Source organism: Pleurodeles waltl, chromosome 2_2 (genome assembly GCF_031143425.1).
Source record: "Pleurodeles waltl isolate 20211129_DDA chromosome 2_2, aPleWal1.hap1.20221129, whole genome shotgun sequence".
Taxonomy (NCBI): domain Eukaryota; kingdom Metazoa; phylum Chordata; class Amphibia; order Caudata; family Salamandridae; genus Pleurodeles; species Pleurodeles waltl.
Window position 1 is genome coordinate 971,637,707 of NC_090439.1, and position 21,587 is coordinate 971,659,293.

The following is a 21,587-nucleotide window of genomic DNA, read 5'->3' on the forward strand; positions in this document are numbered from 1 at the left end:
TCTAAATATGCCACAACTTTGGTGCATTTCACAGGGCCTATTGAGTCCCAGTACATTCCAAATTAACAAAGACAGTTGGACAGGTGAGTGGGACATCATGATAACAGTAGATGTCTGGTCATATAAGAGTGTGCATTGTACATTAAGTGCATTTTAAGGTGCATACTTGTGGCAAAGAAAACATACATGTTAACTGGATAACAACAGTTTACACCCCCCCCCCCTTCCAATTCAGCAACCCCAACTCACCAAAAACAGTCCCAATCCTAAAGGTAAAGAAAAAAAATTAACAATTGAAACATGCATTTAACACTGGTGTTTTGAACAACAGTAGGGTTTGTAACCATATGGGGTACACCCGCAGTGGGGTAGCCAGGGCCTTGCAGGCCCTCCCAAAGAACGAGGGGAGGGGCTGGGAGACATAGCAGATGTAGAATCCCAGTGAGGATATCCGTGCAAGCAGTTTGGGAATGGTGGAAATGTGGAATCCTAGAGTGTATTAGTGGCAAACAGTAGTTGGACCCCATCCCATTGCCCAGTTCTGCTGCAGAGACAAGAAAGAAACAAAGAGGAGGCATAGCAACAGGACGTGTGGCAGAAATGTAAATCAATCTATGCATATAATAAACCTCTTATAGCTGAGCGGAAGAAGCATAGACAATCCGTAGGCAGTGCAGGATGTCCAGGTCCTACATGATCAGTCATCGTCAGCGTTCATATTTTGGGCATCTGGACAAGGCCTGGAGAGCTTCTTAAAGAAATCTTGTGCAGCTTTAGGCGTGAAGAATATTTGGGTGGTTCAGCTGTGTTCTATTCTGAGGCGGGCAGGGTAGAGCGTTGTGTAGGAGATTTCCACCTTATGAAGTTGCTGTTAAATAGGGTGAAATGCTGTCCTGGATGCCAGCACCATTGCAGTGAAACTGGGATAGAAAGAGATCTTGTTGCCCTGGTGACTAATATTAAATTTGTCTTGCGCCAGTTTAAGAGCTGTGTCACGGTCACGATAATTGAGTAATCTGGCAATTATAAGGTGGGCTGGGGTGCCAGGAATGGGTTGTGATGCCAAGGATCTGTGTGCCCATTCCAGCACCATCACGTCCAAGAAGCTGTCAACCCCAAAGATGTCCCTCAGCGGGGTTTCAATGTATAGTTCCATTTCAACAGTATTGGTGGTTTTGGGACTGCCTGTGATATGGAGGTTATTGCATCTTGATCGCACCTCTACGTCTTCATATTTGGTCTGTATTACTGCCAAGACTTTTTGCATATAGAGGCATATGATCTTCTGTTGTGGAGAGGCGTTGTTCCTTTTCCATGATATGGGCATTGCGTTTATCCAGTTTGACAGTGAGGCCATCCATCCGCAGATTCAGGGTGTCGATTTTCCCATTGATCAACTGGAGGCTCTGTGCCATCGAAGGGGATGGTGAGTCTCAGAGTCCACAGAGCCAGTCTCAGTGGCTCTGGTGTGGTGAATCTCGAAAGTGAGACACGGTTGGGACTTGTCCACCCTTCTCCTCATGTTGAACAGGAACCGCAAACTGCACACCTGAGATCTCCTTAACCGCCACTCTTTCCAGCGACAGACGTGTACCGGCAATTGCAATGCCACTTAGGTATATGGAGTCGAGGAGTCAAGGTGCAGCCCTCTTAGAGGGACAAATGAGGTAGGCAATTGTTTAGTAGTAGGCCCTGCTGTACTCTGTGCGCACTGCGTCTGGCATCCTAACGATGTGGGCCTATCACACCCAGTGCAACGAGGTGATTGCCACAGTTGATTTTCGGGCATGTGCTAGGATTTATGTCACCTCTCGCTGACCAAGGGGGGATCCGGAGGCAGATGGGGCTGCCAGACCACCCCCAAGGCCAAATCAGCACCATCCCCAATGCTCGGGCGACAGGCCCGGAATCACTGAGCAGTCAATATGGGCAGCAGGTTCCTATTGCTCCCTCCCACGCACGCCCATCCAGGAGACCCCCAGCGCAGTGGGGGGGGGTTATGTTGGTGACATCATTCCCCCAGTGTCCACAAGCCCCAAAGGGAACGGGATCACTTCCTGCGTCCACACCCAGCCCGCCGATATTGCAAGGTTTGGTAGGCTGCCCCGGTCATCAGAGCAGCGGTGTGCTGGGGTCAGGTAACAGGTAGCAGAGGGGTTGCACAGCTCATCTCAGATGTCCCAGTCGGCCTCGCCCACCTATGATAGCTTGAACTCCTGAACGCCACCCCAGTACCCACGGGTGCTGGGTGTTCATCGACGCTCCTCAGAAGTAGGATATAGTCGGCAGAATGGACTTGTCACCCCCACCAACAGGCTGCGACCCGCCCAGACACTGCAGCACAACAGGCCGGAGCATAGTGATCAGGCAGGGCACCTCACTCTCTTTCCCCTGGGACTGACCAGTCGAGGCCCACTGGTCAGTGGTTTCACCAGGGGAGCTTTCTTGAATCCATGGTATATTAGCATAATTAGGGATTTAGATTAATGATTATGTGTTTTTCCTAATTTTGTGCATTATCGCTATTGATTTAGTGGTCTCTTAGATGTTAGTTAAGTTTCATATTGTAGGACGTTTCGCTTCACCTTTGTTTAATTTGTACGTTTATACAATGTTTTGAGACTCATATGTAAGTTTGACTTAGAGTCTAAGTAAAGGCCTTTGAACTATGGGTGTCATTATGACCCCGGCGGTGAGTGGTAATGTGGCGACAGTAACACCAACAGGCTGGCGGTACATACTGCCACATTATGAGAATGGTGGATTGGCTGCAGCCAACCCGCCACTTTTCCACTCAGACCGCCATGGCGGTAGCAGCCGCCAGGCCAGAGATATCAATCGCCAGCCCGGCGGCCGCTATAGTACCACCGGCGGCATTTTGAGCCAGCCTATTACCATGATTTTTGTGGTGTTAGCAACACTACGAAAACCATGGCGGTAGGCCCTACCAGTGACACTGGTAGGAGGCTCATCCACCCCCCAAACACTCCCCAGATGCCCCCCACCCTGCCCCTCCATCCACACTCCCTCCCTTTCTGGTCCCCCCCATACATGCACACACCCGCAGACACGCACCATGCATACACCCACTCACTCACACTGGCATACATGCATTCATACACGCATACATCCAGTCATGCTTGCACACATCCGTACACAGATTCACACTGACATGCAGACACACATTCACATTTCCATTCTTACACGCATTCACACACATGCACACACCCACACAAACAACACTACACACAGAGACGCATTCACGCACACTCACACATTCATGCACACAACCCCCCCTCACACACAACACCACCCGTCCCCCTCCCTTGTCGGAAGCCCAATTTACCTTCATCCAGGTGGTCCCCCGTCTGGGAACAGGAAGGGGCGCAGCTACCGCCAGCAGCGTCTGCCAACAGAACACCGCCAGGCTGTGTCACAGGTCACGATACGGCTGGCAGCGGTAGCAGCGCCACCTTACCACCATCCGCCAGTATGGCCATGGCCGGATTTCCCCCCTTCTTCTGGTGGAAGTCCGGCTATGGTCATAATCTGGCGGACGGATGGTAGCCACGGTTACAATCTTTTGGCAGCCATCACCGCGGCGGTAGGCTTTTTTTACCGCCAATGTCATAATGTGGGCCTATATCTGGTCTCTGAGACTGAGGGCCTGATTATGACCTTGGCGGAGGGGATTACTCCGACCCAAACGTGACAGATATCCCGCCCGCCGTTATACAAGTTTCATAGACTATAAAGGAACTTGTAATACGGCGGACGGGATATCCGTCACGTTTGGGATGGAATAATCCCCTTCGCCAAGGTCGTAATCAGTCCCTGAATGTGTGACTATCGAGTAACACCGAAATTAGTTTGAAAAATGTGATGCCTTGTCCCACACTTTGGAACAGAGAAGAAAAATTCGTCGGAATCCAAAACTGAGGATTAGGGCACAGAGCTGGATCACATTCCATTCCATTTGGAAATTCATTTCTGGATGTGAGTGCAGAGCCGCCAGATTGTCCGAATGGTCACTGCCATTCTCACTGTTCATCCAATCGACCATTTCACAGCGCTGCGATAAGACGCAGTAAACACGTCACTTTCCCCCAAACACTCGGACACTGTGCAGACCTGACTCGTCTGGAGTAAACACCGCGTTTATTTGACGGGACCCATGCTGCCTTCATCCCGCGGGAGTTCTAGAAGCCCCGACTTCACACTTCCGCCTCAGTCAGAAAACGATTTCAAAGCGGCTTGAAGCATCCATCTACTTTCTCTCACAGTTGCCAGGATGGACACTTGGAAAGCACAGCGGCGGAAGGCATGCCTTGCATTACTGATGCTTTTTGTTCTGCAGAGCCCCGTTTCTGCGCTTAGCTCTGACAGCCGGCCCTCACCGGACGTCTGCTCGACACAGGCCATTTTACCTGGACCCAAAGGTGAGCAGCACATCTTCTCAGTGCGCAGGCTTTCTGCCTTTCACATAGCTTTTACATTACAGTAGATGTTAAGATGTTTATGAACTCTTCATTTACAAACTTAGCTTTTTTAGAAGCTCTTCCAACTTTATATGCGATTTGAGGCACAATGAAATAAACTAGTTTGCCCAGGGTCACACAATGTCGTGATGAAGACGGCGGGTTCAGAACCATTACTCCTGGAAGCAGTCAGCAATTTAACGACAGAGCCACATCCCGCAAAGCAGTCTCACCCTCTATCATTTTCCCTGCTTTCCTCTCTTGCTGTCTCGATCTCTCTCAGGGTTAATTTAAAATTTACAAGGGTTACAGTAAATGTACATTGTTACTCTTAATTTTTAGTACTCAATGCAAAGCGCATTGAGAATTACCTTTTTCTGAGCCGCGCAGCGCTCTTTAAAAGACATTAAACAAATGACATGTTTTTTAGGTGCCACATACTGCTGCAGATATAAGATACCACAGCCCAAATGCAGTATTTGGGGTCCAAAGACCACCTTTCTATGTTCACTAATAGTAGCAATGTATACATCTGTCTCTGCAACCCCTGGACAGAGCCTGCCCGTGCTCGGATAGCGCCCGAGCGGAAAGAAAGTTGGCGCCCTCGCTGCCTCTGATGAATAAAATGATGCAGCAGCAGGGACATCTTAAGGATTTGGGGGGCCTTGGGCGCGAAACTGTATTTTAGGGGGGCTTTTTGGAACAGCTTTGAATTTATGAACCAATTTCAGCACTTTCAGGCCCTCTTTGGGAAGGTCACTGACAGTCCACAGGTGCACTCATCCAAATTTTAAATCTGTTTACATCTGTTCTTGATGTGTGTTTTCAGCGCTGTAACCCAGCAACAGTTCACTAATATTACTGCAAATAATCTCTGTGAAACCCTCCCATTTCTCAAATGTCATGCTTTGCTCTAAAAAAATATGGATATGAAACATAAAGACATTTCTCTGCAAAATGTCTGTAACAGACTCTCACACATCATCCACACTAAAAATAAATTAAAGGAAAGGGTTTTTAAAAAAATCAGTTTAAGAATTATTCAAGGTCATCAGGGCAAGACTGTGCAGAACAGAGCTGGCTCTATCAGATGGCCCCCTGAAGGCAGGGGTCCTGGGCCAGAGCCTACTTTGCCCATGCCTTAAAACATCTCTGGGCAGCAGGTTGCCCATGATTTGTTCACAGGTCAGTTACTGGGTGATTACATCACAGTAGTTTCTGACCTCCAAACACAAACATCTTGGCACCTCCCTTAACTCGTCTGATTCGCCCACAGTTTACCTTCATCCAATTAGTGCCAAGTTGTTGGTGTGGCTGAGGTATTGTAGTTGTGCTGCGGCAGGGAATGAGAGGAAGAAAAGAGGGGTAGAAATGGGGTTGATGGAATGTAAAAATGATTAAAATCACTTACATCTGGATCATTGGAGCCAAAGGAGAGGAACGCTGCTGTCTTCAGGACTTTAATGCTGACAGCTTTTGTGCTCCTCTGGAAATTGGAGGCCTGGGCCCAGCTTACCCATGCCACAGCAGGTCTTGTCCCTGGGACCCATATGAGCTTCAATCTGAATCTACAGGCCCAGGAGAAATGGTTCTTCCTGTCCTGCTGAACGCTATCATGCTGACTCTTTGTACAAAAAAAAAAGTTCAATTTCTCCTATAGCTGAATCATATGTTTCTTCTGTAGGCTCATAGTTTCGACCAGGCACTCCATTTATATATATAAAATATACTTACTTAAAGGGACTTTAAGCCAGCTCTCTTCACCCATTGGTATGTTATTGTGTCATTCATATTTTGCCTACGTCCGCTACAGCATTCAGCATGGGGCAGTCGGTCAGCCTGTTTCAGCAATTGGCTAACTTCACTTTGATGAACTGCAATTTTCTCTTTCACAAGGAGAGCATCCACTCACAAGGGAGTTCCCGTCAGTGGCAGTGTTTTGTTTTTACTTATTACTTTGTTGTTGACTTTGTGACAACAGGACACTTTCTACCACCTCTTCCAGCACAGGGCATATTCCACATTTATCAGATCCTATCCCCTACTAAGGCTGTTGTAAATTCCTCTAGGAGTGGTCTTTGTTAATCTGACTGCTGCGGTTTGACCGTATACCAGATTGTGTCCATCTGAAACTGTTCTGTATACATTTATCTTCTTTTCAGTATGCATGCAATGAAGTGAATTTATAACTACTCATGTGTGTTATGCTGGTATGAATTTTCATTGAGGACTACGGTTAAACTTGTAAACCAATGCAGTCTGTATGTCCTGCTATTGAACTATTATCTTACTAATTGCAGCTGTGCTGTTTATTTCGATTTGCTAATCTATTGATCTATCTATCTATCTATCTATCTATCTATCTATCTATCTATCTATCTATCTATCTATCTATCTATGTATTAGGGGTGGGTGGAACTCACTGAGTTTCACTTCACGGAATTCCATGGAGTTACATAACACAGAGTTCTGTGAGTGGGCAGAAATCGTGCGTCACACTGCCTGCGCTGATTTTTAGAGCTGGGATCTTGTTATGCGCTGAAAAATCAGTGCGAATGGCACTTGTGAAGCATCAGAGAACGCTGCTGCTCAAATTGGTTTTGCTGACAATTGAATAGATTTTCTACTCGAGCAGCAGCTCTCCCAATGGGAACGTTCTCCACCACCTGCCACCTGCCTATGTTGGGAAAATTTCGCCAGGTGCCCTCCCGAAAATCTCGTTAGGGGACACCAATTCTCGCTCGCATTTGCCAACATACCGTTAGAAAGCCACGCACAAGAAAAAACTCTCCCACGTTGCTGAGAGAGGAATCTCTCTGGAACTCCACATTACATGCATAATGCGGAGTGGCCAAAACATCTTGAACTTCGCCGGCATAGAGGAATTTCTCCTCCACCCCTACTATCAATCTATCTATCTATCTATCTATCTATCTATCTATCTATCTATCTATCTATCTATCTATCTATCTATCTATCTATCTGTGCAAAGCGATTTATTTATCCACCTGTCTATGCAACACTATCTCTTTATACAGCCCTATTGACCTTTGCAAGCCTCTTTATTTATCTTTTCAACCCTTCCTGTCTAATTGTAATAAAGATGTACAATGCTATTGTAGAAAAACATTAGCAAAGGCAATAGGCTGACAGGTCTGGTGTTAACCAAGACATTTTGATTTTGCTAAAATTATGTGTATAACAGTTGTTTTTAGAGGTTTTCAACCAGATTTCATCCATTAGTCTGTTGTTGTGTCATTTACATTTTTTTTCCACCCACACCAGCACGCATCATAGGGCAATGGGTCAGTCCCCTGAAGCCATTCGCCGACTTCACTGTGTGTTATGGCATGCTACCCTTCCGCAAAGAGCACACCTACACACAAAATAGTTCCCTTTAGTACCAGGGACTATTATGATAATGTACGCTTTTTTTTTTAAAGATTAATGAGGGCTGGTCAGCTTTCTCAGCATAAAGTTTTGAACAAACCAGGACAGACCATTTTTGTAGCGTGTGAGCCTGTATATTGTTTAATGAAAACACTAATTACATTTTAAAAAATGCTATGGTTTGAACACCACTTAGCTGTGCCTGATTTGTATATTTTCTAGAAATCATTAGAATTATATCAAGATTGTACTAGTTATGAAACCCACAGACATATATGTGATGGGTTGTCACTTACAAGGATACAAAATCCAATGCTTGATTTGTGATGTGGCTTTGAGGTTCAGGACTATTTCTAGGCCAAGCGAGCAAGTGCTTCGACCTGCTATAATCTATCTGTGGGCTTTTAACCACGCCCATCACTATCACTTGTTCATGAGTTTGCCTTTCAAACATCCTTTGTTTTCATTGGTAAATGCTTTACATTTGTCCCTCCTTGGGGCGTTTTTTTTACCACCTTGGACACCAACCCTGTTACATGGATAATTGCATGTTTGCCGATACGTTTGACTGCAAGCAACCTTCTTTTTCCTTTTGCGTCTCTCCTTCGTGCTCATGGCGGCCACAGCGCTTTGTATCAGCTCGCTTATGTCAACTTTTTACTTTTCATTTTCAATTTATGTGGCAAGAAAAGTCCATTTAGGAATTTCCAATGTTAATAACTCTAACTGGAGCAAACGTGAGACCCATTGTATTGCAAATGCTTGTTATTATTGAACTTCAATCCAGAGAAAGACAGAAAAAAGTAGAAGGAATGAGGAAGAAAAACATAGGAAACAGCAATAACGGGAGATAGAATGGATGAAAAAGAACCAGTAGGAGTAAGATAAAAAACAGAAAGTGCAGTGTCCACCTTCCTCTCTTGCACTCCATTTATCCATATCTGTAGTGAAATATTGCAGATCTACAATTCGGCTGTCATGTTTATCAGAAAAAAAATTGTTACAAAATTTGAAATATCCTTATTGGAAATAACCCTCAAATGTAGAGGATCCTTTTGTGTACAGGTAATTTTGCACTTTTATTGTATATTTTATTGCAAGTACATACCAAACCAGATAGACCAAATGTAGTGATTTACAGTTTTGACCATGCTGATATGCTTTACATTTGCTGCAGGTTTTACACACATTCATAGAATAAGGAGAGAAATGTTCTCAATGTCAGATGTGCATTCACTTGTAACTAACATATTCTGCATTGAATTCACTTTCCTGAATCTTATAGGGGGTTTCCTAGCTATCAAGGAGTCAATGATAGTGTCACCCTCCACAACATGCTTGTGTTTATATCATATCTGGTGAGTTTGAGCATGCTCAATCATGGTGGTGGTTATCAGTCTCACTTTTTCTAATTTAGAGTTTGTATTTTTATTTTTAACACCAAGCAGTAGTTCTTCCCGAATCTTGCAGTCAGTTATCTTGATAGCCTGATTCAAAACTGTCTTTGATTATTCCATATCTTCCAAACATTTGATCATGATTTCCCTTTTCTGTTCAAATTGTTCTTTGGTACTACAGTTGTGTTTTACTCATAATACTTCACTATAGGAGACATTCCACTTTTGGTGCTCATGAAGAAAACTAGGAGAGTGTAATAAGTTGTTGCTTGATGTTGATTATCCTATATAAAGAAGTTATAATCTGACTGTTGACACCAACAAGAGGAGATCCAAAAGCACAACACTTTTTCAGCTCATCTGGCATGTAAAACTCAATATGAGATCATTATTATTCAACATATCCACAAATATGCTATTTTTGTCTCATCTCATCTCCAAATGAAAAACATATTGCAATAAATCTTGTCCAAATAATGATGTTGTTTGCAAAAGTCTCAAATTTGTCACCATGGAGTACCTGCTCTTGCCAGCAGCCCTTATGAAAATTTGCATAGCAAGGGGCGAAGTAAGTACCCGTCCCGGTGAACTGATCTGACAAAACCAACAATTGTCAAAAATGAAAATATTCTCATGCAGACACCATCTTAACACCTCTCAAAATATTTTAGAATGACATGCACTCTAACTAGGCTTGATCTCAAGAACTGGTGACATGCTCATAATCCATCTCTCTGTCTTAGGTAAGAGGTCTAATGTGGGTATACATGGATAAACAGTCTTGAGAAATTCAAATTCTTGCCTCCAGAGTAAACCTACCATGTTCACAATTGTCAGTGAGATTAATTCTTGACTTTCAAAATATCTGCTATTGATATTGTTTCATAACATAAATTGTCAATCAGGATAGTTTGTTCTAAACACATGACAATAGGCCATACTGGTGTGTTCCCCCCTTAGCTGGCTTGACACTTATTCAGGAGTCATTTTGCAAAGATCTAGTTACAGTGAGCAGTTTAGTGTCTCTCTGATTGGTCTTTGTACTACGCTGCTGCTCGTTGCTTTTTAGATACTTGAGATCATTTAGCACCAAGTTGTTAAATTTGTCTATGGAATCAAAAGACACATGGAAAACATATGTTCAGCATACTTTAATGTGGGTAATGTCTGATGTCTATAAACCAAACTCTCTGATGATAGTCCCTTCATCAGTATCAGTTCCAGAAATGAAATCTAGCTCACTCGTTGCTTCATTTTGCCACTGGATCAAAAGGACATTCACATCTTTAATACTGAGTTCAAAACCCTGATTCAGCAAATCATTTTCATTTGCCCAAGTGGGTAGGGCCATTTAATTTTAACAATTTACACCTGCTAATAAACTTGCACATATTAACTCTAGTTTGTTAGTATTTAAAAGATGTTTCAGGAAAATAAGAAAATCATAAATTAAGCAATTGTATGTCAGCTACATTCACATTTTATATTGGACAAACTGATTACAAAGTTATCATTATGTCATGAAAGTAGTCCTTTCTTCTTTTGCTTTGATGAGCTTTTGATTGTTCTTGTTACCCAAAAGCCTTGTTGGTTCCTGCCTCTTTTCTTTATTTGATTATAGTTTCTTTTGATCTATCATCCTTCTAAATTGAATTAATCTGAACTTTTCTAAAACAGTTGGTGTTTTTTCGAAATCCCCGTTTTTGAACATTTTTCTTCTGGATCATTGCCTGGACCTGAGCTGACATCAGAGCTTAACCCATTCTTGTTGAACTCAATTAATCTCCATGCTCCTTCCTTTGCATAGCGGTGCAAAATACCTGGCAAATGTATACACTTTTCCAAATTCATAGTCCTTTTTGTCTTTCAAATACTTTACTGTTTTGGTCTTCCGTTGGATGTGTTCTTTCTCAGACCCGCCGAGAGCTTCCCTTCCCTTTACAGGACCTATTTAATGGTAGCTGCAGCGCATTCCAACCATTAAGCAGGTGCACAGGTCCAACCCCTGGAAATACCTGCAATCATTTCACAGACTGATCAAGGACCTGGATTCCCCGGCCCTAGCACCTGAAGACACCAGCCTCACTTCTTCTCTCTCTTTCACCCTCTCTCTCTCTCTCCTCACTCTTTCTCTTTCTCTCTCTCCTTGTGACCTTGGTCACTCTTTAATCTGCAGTGCCTTTCACTTGTCACCTCTTTTCTTCACCTCTCTTTCACTCTGTGCCTCTGTTTTGTATACACTTGCCTATATTTGCTCATTCTCGTGTCTCTGTTTTATCTGCTTTGCCCCTTTGCCCACTAGTTCTGCCCTCTTGCATTCTCCTGGTATGTCCCTTCCTGTGCTGTCTTCCCACCCTCTTTGCTCTCCTTGTCTCCTCCCCACACCTTACTGGCTGTGGTGCCTCCTGCTCCATTCCCACTCGTCTGCCAACTGCATTCGTCCTCAGCCCTGTCCATCACCCCCTGCATGCCTCCTCCCTCCTAGGACCAGCATAAGGGTGGCCGCAGCTTGGATGCACCTGGACTTTGCCCTGTGTCAGAAACCCTTGTCCTCCTCCGACTCACCACTATCTCACTGCAATCCTACATGCTCTCAACCCCAGCCCCCAAAGCTCAGCTGCCATAACACACTGCACAATATGGAAGATGCCTTCACTTGTACCTCCTGTCATTTCATCTGCGCCATCCTACCAACTGTTCCAACACCTGCTAAGAACACAGCAGAACACACCTCAAATGCCCAACATCTCACCCACTTGAACACCTTCCAACAAACACTTACCCACTCCCCACAAGCTAATATTATGCATGCTCCTTAACACCCGCTCGGTCAGCAAACACGATACGGAGATCTGGGTCCTTATGGATGACACCGCCCCGGACATCGTTTACCTCAAGGAAACACGGCTGACTGCAGCATCAACACCAGACATCGCTGCGGCCATTCCCGCTAAATACAAGCTCATCAAGCAAGACCACCAACACACACCTGGAGTAGGAGTCATCATAATCTTGATGAACACCTTCAGCTGCACTGCCTCCACAGAATTCAGAACCAACTACATGCAACACCTCAACTTTCAACTACAAATCACAAACCACTTGACCCTGGGCGGATCCCTGGTCTACCCACTCCGGGGACCCTGAGCCAACTTCACCAACAACATCACTGACTTTGTCATCCAATTAGTTATCAACTCCAGCATCTACATCATTTTAGGAGACCTCAATCTACATCTGGAAGATCGGCCAACCCCAACTTAGCCGTACAGCTGGTCAGCCTCGGAAAATGTGGACTAACCCAATGCATCTCATATCCCACCCATGCTGTGGGACACATCCTGGACCTTGTCTTCACATTGTTCAACAACATTATGGTCAACACACCCAGAATCAACTGGGCCACCTAGCACACAACACTGACAACTTCAACAAATGGATCACTGTCTGCCTGACACCCTGCCCCCCTGCAAATGAAGCCACATTGCAAATACAAAACCACAGGCCAACTGGTACATGGAAGATCTCAGAATGACCAAAAGACACTGTAAACAACTAGAACTGAGGTAAAGAAAAATCCAGGGGGAAGTAGAAAAGAATGAGTTCACAGTCTCCCTGCGATGGTGCCACCACCAAATCTGGAAAAATCACTCCAACTCCAAAAGCAGCAAATAAAATCTTCTCTATTGACAAGGATTTCACTGCACCCACAGCAGCAGCTAGCAACATCATCCTAACTCAAGAGCTTTGCAACACCCTCTCGGACTTAATCCACAGTGAGATCACAACCATATACTTCGTTGCACAACCAGACTTCTTCAACCTTGCCAGGAGCCTCCTGGTGACGAACTAAGACAACACTTGTGTCTTGGGACACTATTAACATGGAGGAAGCCACAGCAATCATGAAGACCATACTTTCTGTGGTCCCATTGGACGGTTGCCCTCGTCACACCTTTGAAAAAGGATGAACCCCATCAGCAGTGCCCTCTCCTCCATCCTCAACATAGGCACTACTAGAAATTGGGTCTCTACTTGGCAGAGGTATGCACCCTGTCCAAGTAGAAACCGCAATCCTAGTCAGGGTAAGTCAGTTACACACCATAAATTAACCTGGGCTCACCCTTTGGTAGCTTGGCACAGAGTAGGCAGGCTTAACTTAGGAGGCAATGTGTAAAGTATTTGTGCAATGTAAGTGCTGATGATGGATTTATTCCACTTTGTGTGATTCCTTAGTTGCAAGAGGTGGACAATGGTGTCCTGAGGAGACCCCTAGAGTTGTGAGGCATTGAATCATTGACTATATTCTTTCATTTGGTTGTTGGAATAAGGGATTAACCAAGATTTTACTGGCTATGGACTTGTTACTTAGAGATAACCGTTGGTGAATGTGCAGTGCGATTTTATAATATCTTGTGTCTGCACCACAAATTCACCTTCTCACATTTTGGGGGTTATTCTAACTTTGGAGGAGTGTTAATCCGTCCCAAAAGTGACGGTAAAGTGACGGATATACCACCAGCCGTATTACGAGTTCCATAGGATATAATGGACTCGTAATACGGCTGGTGGTAAATCCGTCACTTTTCCGTCACTTTTGGGACGGATTAACACCTCCTCCAAAGTTAGAATAACCCCCTTTATGTCTTGATTCATGTACATTGATGGCTGAACATATTATACATTTATCTGTAAGAATCAAATTATTTGTCCAGCACTCATATTTGATTTTTTTAATGATGCATATGAATGATCCGGACATATTTCATACTATTTAAATTGAATTGAGACTAAAGGAACTTTTTAAGCAACTTTGCAGAGTTTGCAGACCTATTGGGTGATATTGTTGGCATAATGTGTCCCTCGTGACATTTGTTAGATATTGGTTGTGTCTACCCCTATCCTGTGGGCTTATTGGGTGGTCCTTGTTGTATACACAACTTTCTAAAAGAGGCATTTTTAAAGCTGTAATCATAAATCCAACTACGCATTAAGGAGGATTTACTATTGCAAGCACATAGGTACAAAAAACACTACAGTCCTACACCTTCTCAAACAGGAATTACACTTAATACATTTATTAAGCACTCTCCACTGTTATACTATAAGAGGGTAGGTCTCAGAGTAGTGAAAAACACATTTGGAGGTTTTCACTAGCAGGACACGTGAAACTAAAAAGTATATGTCCTGCCTTTCACTTACAACGCACCCGGCTTGGCAAGAGATTTTAAATGCCAAGTTGGCATAGCAGTGAAACTGCACGTTCAGGCTCTGCAATGGCAGGCCAGAGACATGTTTAAAGAGCTACTTAAGTGGGTGGCATAATCAGTGCTGCAGTCCCACAAGTCATTTTGTGGGAGAAAGCCGACTGAGGTGGTCACCCTATTGCAGTAGGTGCTTATGATTAATTTGTTATACTCATGCAGGATTGATAGGGTACTCTTCAGAGGGGGCCCTGATTGTTTCTGGGTTGCTGTTTTACTCTGTGTATTATTTTTATTCACTGTATGGAGGTGCTTGTGACTGAATGTATTGAATGGACATCGCTGTTCCCCTTAAGTCCTGCATGCTTTATTCTTGTGGTTGGATGCCCAGGACCAATCATTGGCCATTTGAATGATTATTTGGAAGAGATAACTAGGATTATGTGACTCCTGTATGCAAGTGTACAGTAATGACCCTCCACTGCGGCTTCTTTAGGGACAGATTTGGTGATTAACTCCAGTTGTTTCCCTCAAATATATCAGTTCATTTTTCACAGCTACTTCTTGATCAGCACTGCATTTTCTATGCGCTTTTCTGTCCTGGTGATGATCTTTAAATAACGGGTTGAAACGTCGTCGGACATTAGACATAGCAAAAATGTGTCCCTTTGATTTATTACATGATACTTTAAAAACAATTCTTCAATATCAAGTTCATGTACTAAAATCATTACATTCTTTTGCCTATATGCTTTTTTCTTGTTGTTTGTAATGTGTTTCACACACGCTGTTCACGGGTAGTGGTTCACGAGGAATAGGTGTTCACTTATTCACCGCACTTATTGTGGATAAATGTTGATGCTGCTATATAGTAACCTTTTATTTGGTGATTGATAAGACAATACAGACACAGTTTTCTACTTGGTGCATTCTCTTTTTTGTTCTTATTCATTATATTTTAAATTACTGTTTTATTGATACCTGTTGAGACATTGTTGTAGATATTGCAGGCCCACTAGGAGCAATTAATGTAATTTACAGGCTCTGGGCACATGTAGTGCATTTTACTAGGGACTTGTGAGTGAGTATAATATGCCAATTACGGATATGTAGCTAGACAAAGTCCTGGAGAAAGCCATTAACAGATGCCTCGCTGATCACCCAGCCAACAACAAGCTTCTCAATGCCACCCAATCAGACTTCTAACTAAACCACAAGATTGAGACCCTCCTCATCGCAGCAACAGACGGTATCTAGATGATCATTAACAGAGGGGAAACCAGAGTCCTCACCCTTCTAGACCTCTCTGCAGCCTTTGACACCGTCTCCTATCCCATACTGATCTGACATTTCTATAGCATGGGCATTCATGCATGTGCTCTCCAGTGGAACTGCACTTTTCTCACCGGAAGAACCAACCATCAGCATTATACTCCTCAGAAGCACAGAAACTCATTTGTGGAGTCCTGCAGGGCTTATTGCTCAATCCGATGCTCTTCAACATATATATGACCCCACTGGCAAAAGTAATCTAGACTCACAACATCTACATTCCTACCTATGCAGAGGACATCCATCTGATATTGTCCCTCTCAGACAAAATACCCAGCACCAAGAACAAGTTCACCACATGCATGACCAAAGAAGGCACCTAGATGAAGCCCGACTCCCTCATGCTTAACAATTTCAAGACCAAAGTGGTCATTTTCAGAAATATCCCCTTGTAGTGGGACTTCAACTGATGGTTGACAGACCTTGGACTCTATCCGATGCCCAACACACAAACTAGATTATAAATAGCAAAATGGACGTCTGCTCAAGTTAACACAGTTCCATTGTCCTGTTTGCACACCCTAAACATGCAAGAAAATCTTCAAGTGACTACTCAACAACACCAGGAAAATGATCACCCAAGACTTCATCACCAGCAGACTAGACTATGGGAAAACTCTATATGTAGGGGTAACCTACCAACTCACAAAAAGGCTCCAGACCGTCCATGTCCGAGCAGCCAGACTAATCCTCAATCTCCCACGCAGGGCCCACATCACCTAAAAAGAACTCCACTGGCTTCCAGTACACAAAAGTGCAGACTTCACACTCCTCATCCGCACATACAAAGCACAGCACAACAGAGGCATTGCCTACTTGAACAGCTGTGTACAATGTACCCAACCCTCTTGATACCTGCATTCTGCTGTACACTCCCTAGCCCACACCCAACACATGCACAACAGAAGATCAGGAGGTCTTTCCTTCACATACATTGCCCCTAAAGTCTGAAATGATCTCCCACAACACATCAGAGGCTGCTCTTTCTTTCTTGTATTCCACAGGAAGCAGAAGACCAAGTTCTTTCGGTAAGCTCTCCCAAGGCTAGCCTCACACACCTACAACAGTGCCAGGGTATTCTCAGGGGTGACGGTGCTCGATCAAAATACAGGTAACATAACATAATATAACATTCTCAACTGTCCTATAAAATTTCTTGTAACTGTCAGGTTTTCAGTTCTTTATTTCATCAACAATTGAAAATACAAAATGCAAAAATTACAACTTCCACGAGGCACCTGAGCACAGCTGGTGCACGAAGCATGGGCTCGCCAATCCTGCGAAGTTAAATTCCAAACAAAATCAGCTGTAAACATATCACAGGTAGACAATGGCATGCCATGAGATGATAAATCAAAACACATCCATTTATTAGGGTTTCAAATGGTAGCCACAAGATGACTTGCTTTCTGCTGACATCCTTCCTCATGTTGGTCATCATTACTCAAACATACAAGTTAAAATCATTCCCTTGTCATCACCTGATTAATGTGACCACTCAAAGGTCAGTTGGATTTGACGTTATTTAATGTCTGTTTGAGAAATGGGATTTGTGATTGAGGGGTAAACCCCTTCTCAAGCAATAATCACAATCCTTATGAAAGTAAACCACAAAAGTCAACAAATAAACCTGTGCTAAACCCTCTGGTAGATTGGTACAAAAGTGGTCAGGCTTAATTTAGAGGTAATTATGCTGCACACAAACAGTAATAAAGTGAAAACATAACACAAGTGAAATCTCACACTTATCTAAAAAATAGAATACATTTGAATAAATAAAATGAGACCAAAATATAAAAAATCCAATCAGTAGAACCAGAGATATTACATTTTAAAGGCTTAAGTAAAAATAGTGTCAAGAAGCAGACAGCGCTAGACTGGGACAAAGTCAAAAGTTCAAGTTGACAGCAATTATTTGCACTGTAGAGAAATTGATGGAGGTGGATTTGCTCCATCAGAAACCATTTTCTACAGAAAGTGAATAGATACATGCTCCTTATGGGTCATGAAGAGGCCAGAAGTAAAGAGTCCGAAACGCGTAGACTATTTTATATCAGGAGTCCTTATTGATTATAGAGTGATGTATGGTGGTGAAGACCATCAATTTCTCTACAGCGCAAATAATTACAGTGGACTGCATTGAATGATATTTCTATAATGGACTACCTGCACAGACGGACCTGTATTTCCTGAGACATTTTGTGATAACGGCTGTCAATAAATTAAGACATGAGGATTATGTATAGACTGTATCTTTTTTTTAGAGGCTACAGGTGGTGAATTTAGAGTGGTCATTGGTGAATATCGCACAGAGTGTGATATTGGAATTTTAGTAAAATAAAAGGGATTATAATGTTAGGACAATAATAATTGATGTTTTATTGTTCCAAATGATATGAGTTTATTGATCCTTCGAGAGTCACCATTTTTTTCTTATGTGTTGAACTTTCTAAAATTAGTATTGTAATTTAAAATCCAACTTTACCATTAAAGATGATTTTAAATTACAATTCTTTTGAATCCAAACTAGACTTTTCTACCTTCTCCCAATCAAAAGTTAGCACTTATTAAATGTAATACGATAACCAATGTTATCCTATGGGAGAGGAAAGCCTTACAGTAGTGAAAAACAAATGTAATTGTTTTTCACTGCCAGGACATGTAAACCTTAATACAACATGTCCTACCTTTTAACTATAATGTACCCTGCCCTGTGGACCTTTACTGCCTTCTTTGAGGGTGGCGTATATGTATTAAAATGGATAGTTTAGGCCTGCCCAAAGGTTTATTTTTTCAGGCAGCACTGTCAGTTTAAAACTGTACACAGGCTGCAATGACAGGCCTCAGACATGTTTTAAAGGGTTACTTAAATGGCTGGCACAATAAGTGCTGCAGGCCCACTAGTAGTATTCAATTTGCAGGCCCTGGGTGCATGTAGTACCATTATATTAGAGGCTTAGAAGTAAATTAAATGTGACAATTGAGTGTAACACAATTTTACAATGTTTTAAGGAGTGAACACAAACACTTTAGCAATGATTAGCAGTGGTAAAGAGAACAGATTTCTAAAAGCCAACAAAACAGGTTCAGAAAGCAGGATGGTTGAAGGCAACAAGTTTGGGGTGACCCTGCAGAGAGTGACAAGTGCAACAGTTGGCTATGTCAGAATGGTCTAAACAGCACATAAGGCTATGTGTTATGTTCACAAAAATACATTTTTCAGCAGATTACTTAAATTTATTGTCTATTTGAATAATATTTTGGTAATTATGTCATTAACAACTAATTCCATCCTGTTTAGATCTTGAATCAATTGTAAAAATAATCAACATCAATAATACTCTGTCAAACAATGGCAGCCATTTTATTCTTATAGTGAGTATTGTGTCTATAAACAATCAAACTGGAGGTCCCATTCTTGTTTTGGTTGTTTTTCATGCAAGTGATGAAACATATACCTTGATGTTTAACCTGCTCTTCAGACAGCTTTGAATCTTGTTTTGGCGGTTTACAATAGGCATTTTTTGCCAACTAACCTTTGTAGGTGGTCGTTCAATTTTATCTGTAGCCCACTGTGAGCCTCTCCCCCCACCAAAATTAACTTGTAGTGATGCCATGGGGGAGACTGTTTGACACATAATCACAAAGCATATTGTGATATAGGTGTGGTTGTGGGGAAGAGAGAAGTATGTAATTGATAGCTACACTGTACAGATGGGGGTCTGCATGTTCACACCACACATATTAATAACTTGAGGCTGAGGAAGATACAGGGGACAATAGACTAACATTTATGCGTACAAAAGTCCAGCCTAGGTGTGCAAAAATCCATCTTTATTTGCAGCTGTCCAATTCTGAAACAGTGAACCAATATCTGTGGGCATATACCCCTGTATTTGTAACTTGATAATATGGAAAAGCATCCAGCATGGTCGAATTTCCACAGCACTACGTTTAGAGCTAGGAGACAATGAGTGTTCAAATGCTAAGGGAGTAATAGTCATTGGAAAGGGAGTGTCCAACAACATCTTAAATTTGTTTTCACCAAACTAGCCTGTGTTTTTTTTACCCCATTTCAACATATGAATAGATGTGGAATAAAAAGTTAGAGTATTGGTGCAAGTGTGATGAAAATGTTCCCCGAACATCTTTTCATTTCATGGGTGTGGTCGAAGGCAGCGCTTCACAATACTAAAGATTTTTCTGCAGGTGAAAAAGTGAAAACTAAACTCTGATGTGTTGATACACACTTCCACTACACTTTTGTCTCTGTAGGTTGATGGCAACTCTATTATTCATGGAAACATATCACTGCAAAGGTGTTTGTAAATACCTACAAAGTCAGAAATATAGTCAATTCATAGTATTAAGACTATGATGAATTGATTCCAGGCATTTAAAACTAGATTTGTGTAAGAAATGGGGTTATTACTCAAGGAGGGTGACTACCCATCTTGAGAAATAATCACACTGCTTGTCAAGGTGAATTCTCAAAGTCAATAATTTAGCTCAATCTCCTGATCACTATAGAACACAGCAGACAGGCTTAATTTGGGGAAATGTGTAAAGCATTTATACAATACAAAACAACAATAAAGTAGAAACAAAACATAATAAAATTTTAAACCAAATTAGAAAAATGCATTTTATTAAATAAAATACCAAAAATCTAATAAGGGGAACCGTCGGTATGAATTTAAAAAAATCTAAATTATAATAGTGCCAAAAAGTGGCAAGCACCAACCGCAGGCAACTGGTCGCATTAGACCGAGATCTAGGTGCTACTTGCGGTTAACGGTGACGGATCATGAGTCAGATTCAGGGAACAGCTTCAACCTGGTCGGAGGATTTACCTTGGGACTTAAGTCTATAAAAATAGCAAAATCGTCCTGGGCTTAAAAGGGAGTAGGATGGTCAGGGCTTCTTTGTGGTCACAGTCAGCAGGTCCAGTATTCTTCTGTTCTTTCCCAGGTCCAGAAAGTTTTTGGAGCGGGGTACTGGGGGTGTTACCTTTATACATAGTTTTAGCTTGTATAGTTGGGTGACTCCTGGCTTCTCCCTGACCAGGGGTTACCCTGTCCACTTTTGCTGCATTTCCTGTGTGCCCTACCTCATACAAGTTCACAGCTTCCTCCCCACTGGAAGTAGTGCCTGCCTTACTGGAGGAACAAAAGAAGTGGCTTGTCCAGGTGTTATTTGACATTGGTCTGTGACAAGGGAGGCCTTTAGAAGTAAATTAAGTTCCTGAAGACTGCCCAAATGGTCATTGTGCCAGAGGAAGAAAAACACCTCCCCACACCCAGGCTCTTGTCTCTGCTCTGAGAGCAGTTTTCACACCTCAGTCAGTGCTTGAGCATTCAGAGGGCTGCAGGTGAAGGCTAATGCAAATTAACTTCCAGAAATGTTTGGTATGGAAAAGGTAACTTTCTGAAAGTGCATTTCCTTAATATTTAATAAAACTTCTACTTCGCCAGTGAATTAGGCATTTACTAAATATTACAATTAGTCCACGAATTTTGTCTCTAAGTGTCTCCTAGAAAAGCTAGCACTATTAAATTACATGATGCATCCCATTGTTTCTCTATGGAAAAGCAGCTTTGATTTTAACATTAACTGTCTAAATAGTCTACATTTAAATACCATGCACTCTGCTTTATGGGCTGAGAGGCCTACTTAGGGTGAATTATTATTATTTAAAATGAAGGTTTACACCAGTCACAAGGGTATATTTTGGCAGGATGATTTGCAATTTTCAAACTTGTCCAGTCAGGCTACAATGGTAATCC

General features: G+C 42.5%; 1 protein-coding gene across 1 annotated transcript in view; it reads left to right on the plus strand.

Moving 5' to 3' along the window:
• Positions 1–4,073: 4,073 nt before the first annotated feature.
• Positions 4,074–21,587, plus strand: part of COLEC10 (collectin subfamily member 10) — a 361,952-nt gene continuing 344,438 nt past the window's right edge. Inside the window, exon 1 of the mRNA XM_069220654.1 lies at positions 4,074–4,439. Coding sequence (XP_069076755.1) covers positions 4,292–4,439 — 148 coding nt within the window. The 5' untranslated portion in view covers positions 4,074–4,291. The remainder of the gene's footprint in view (positions 4,440–21,587) is intronic.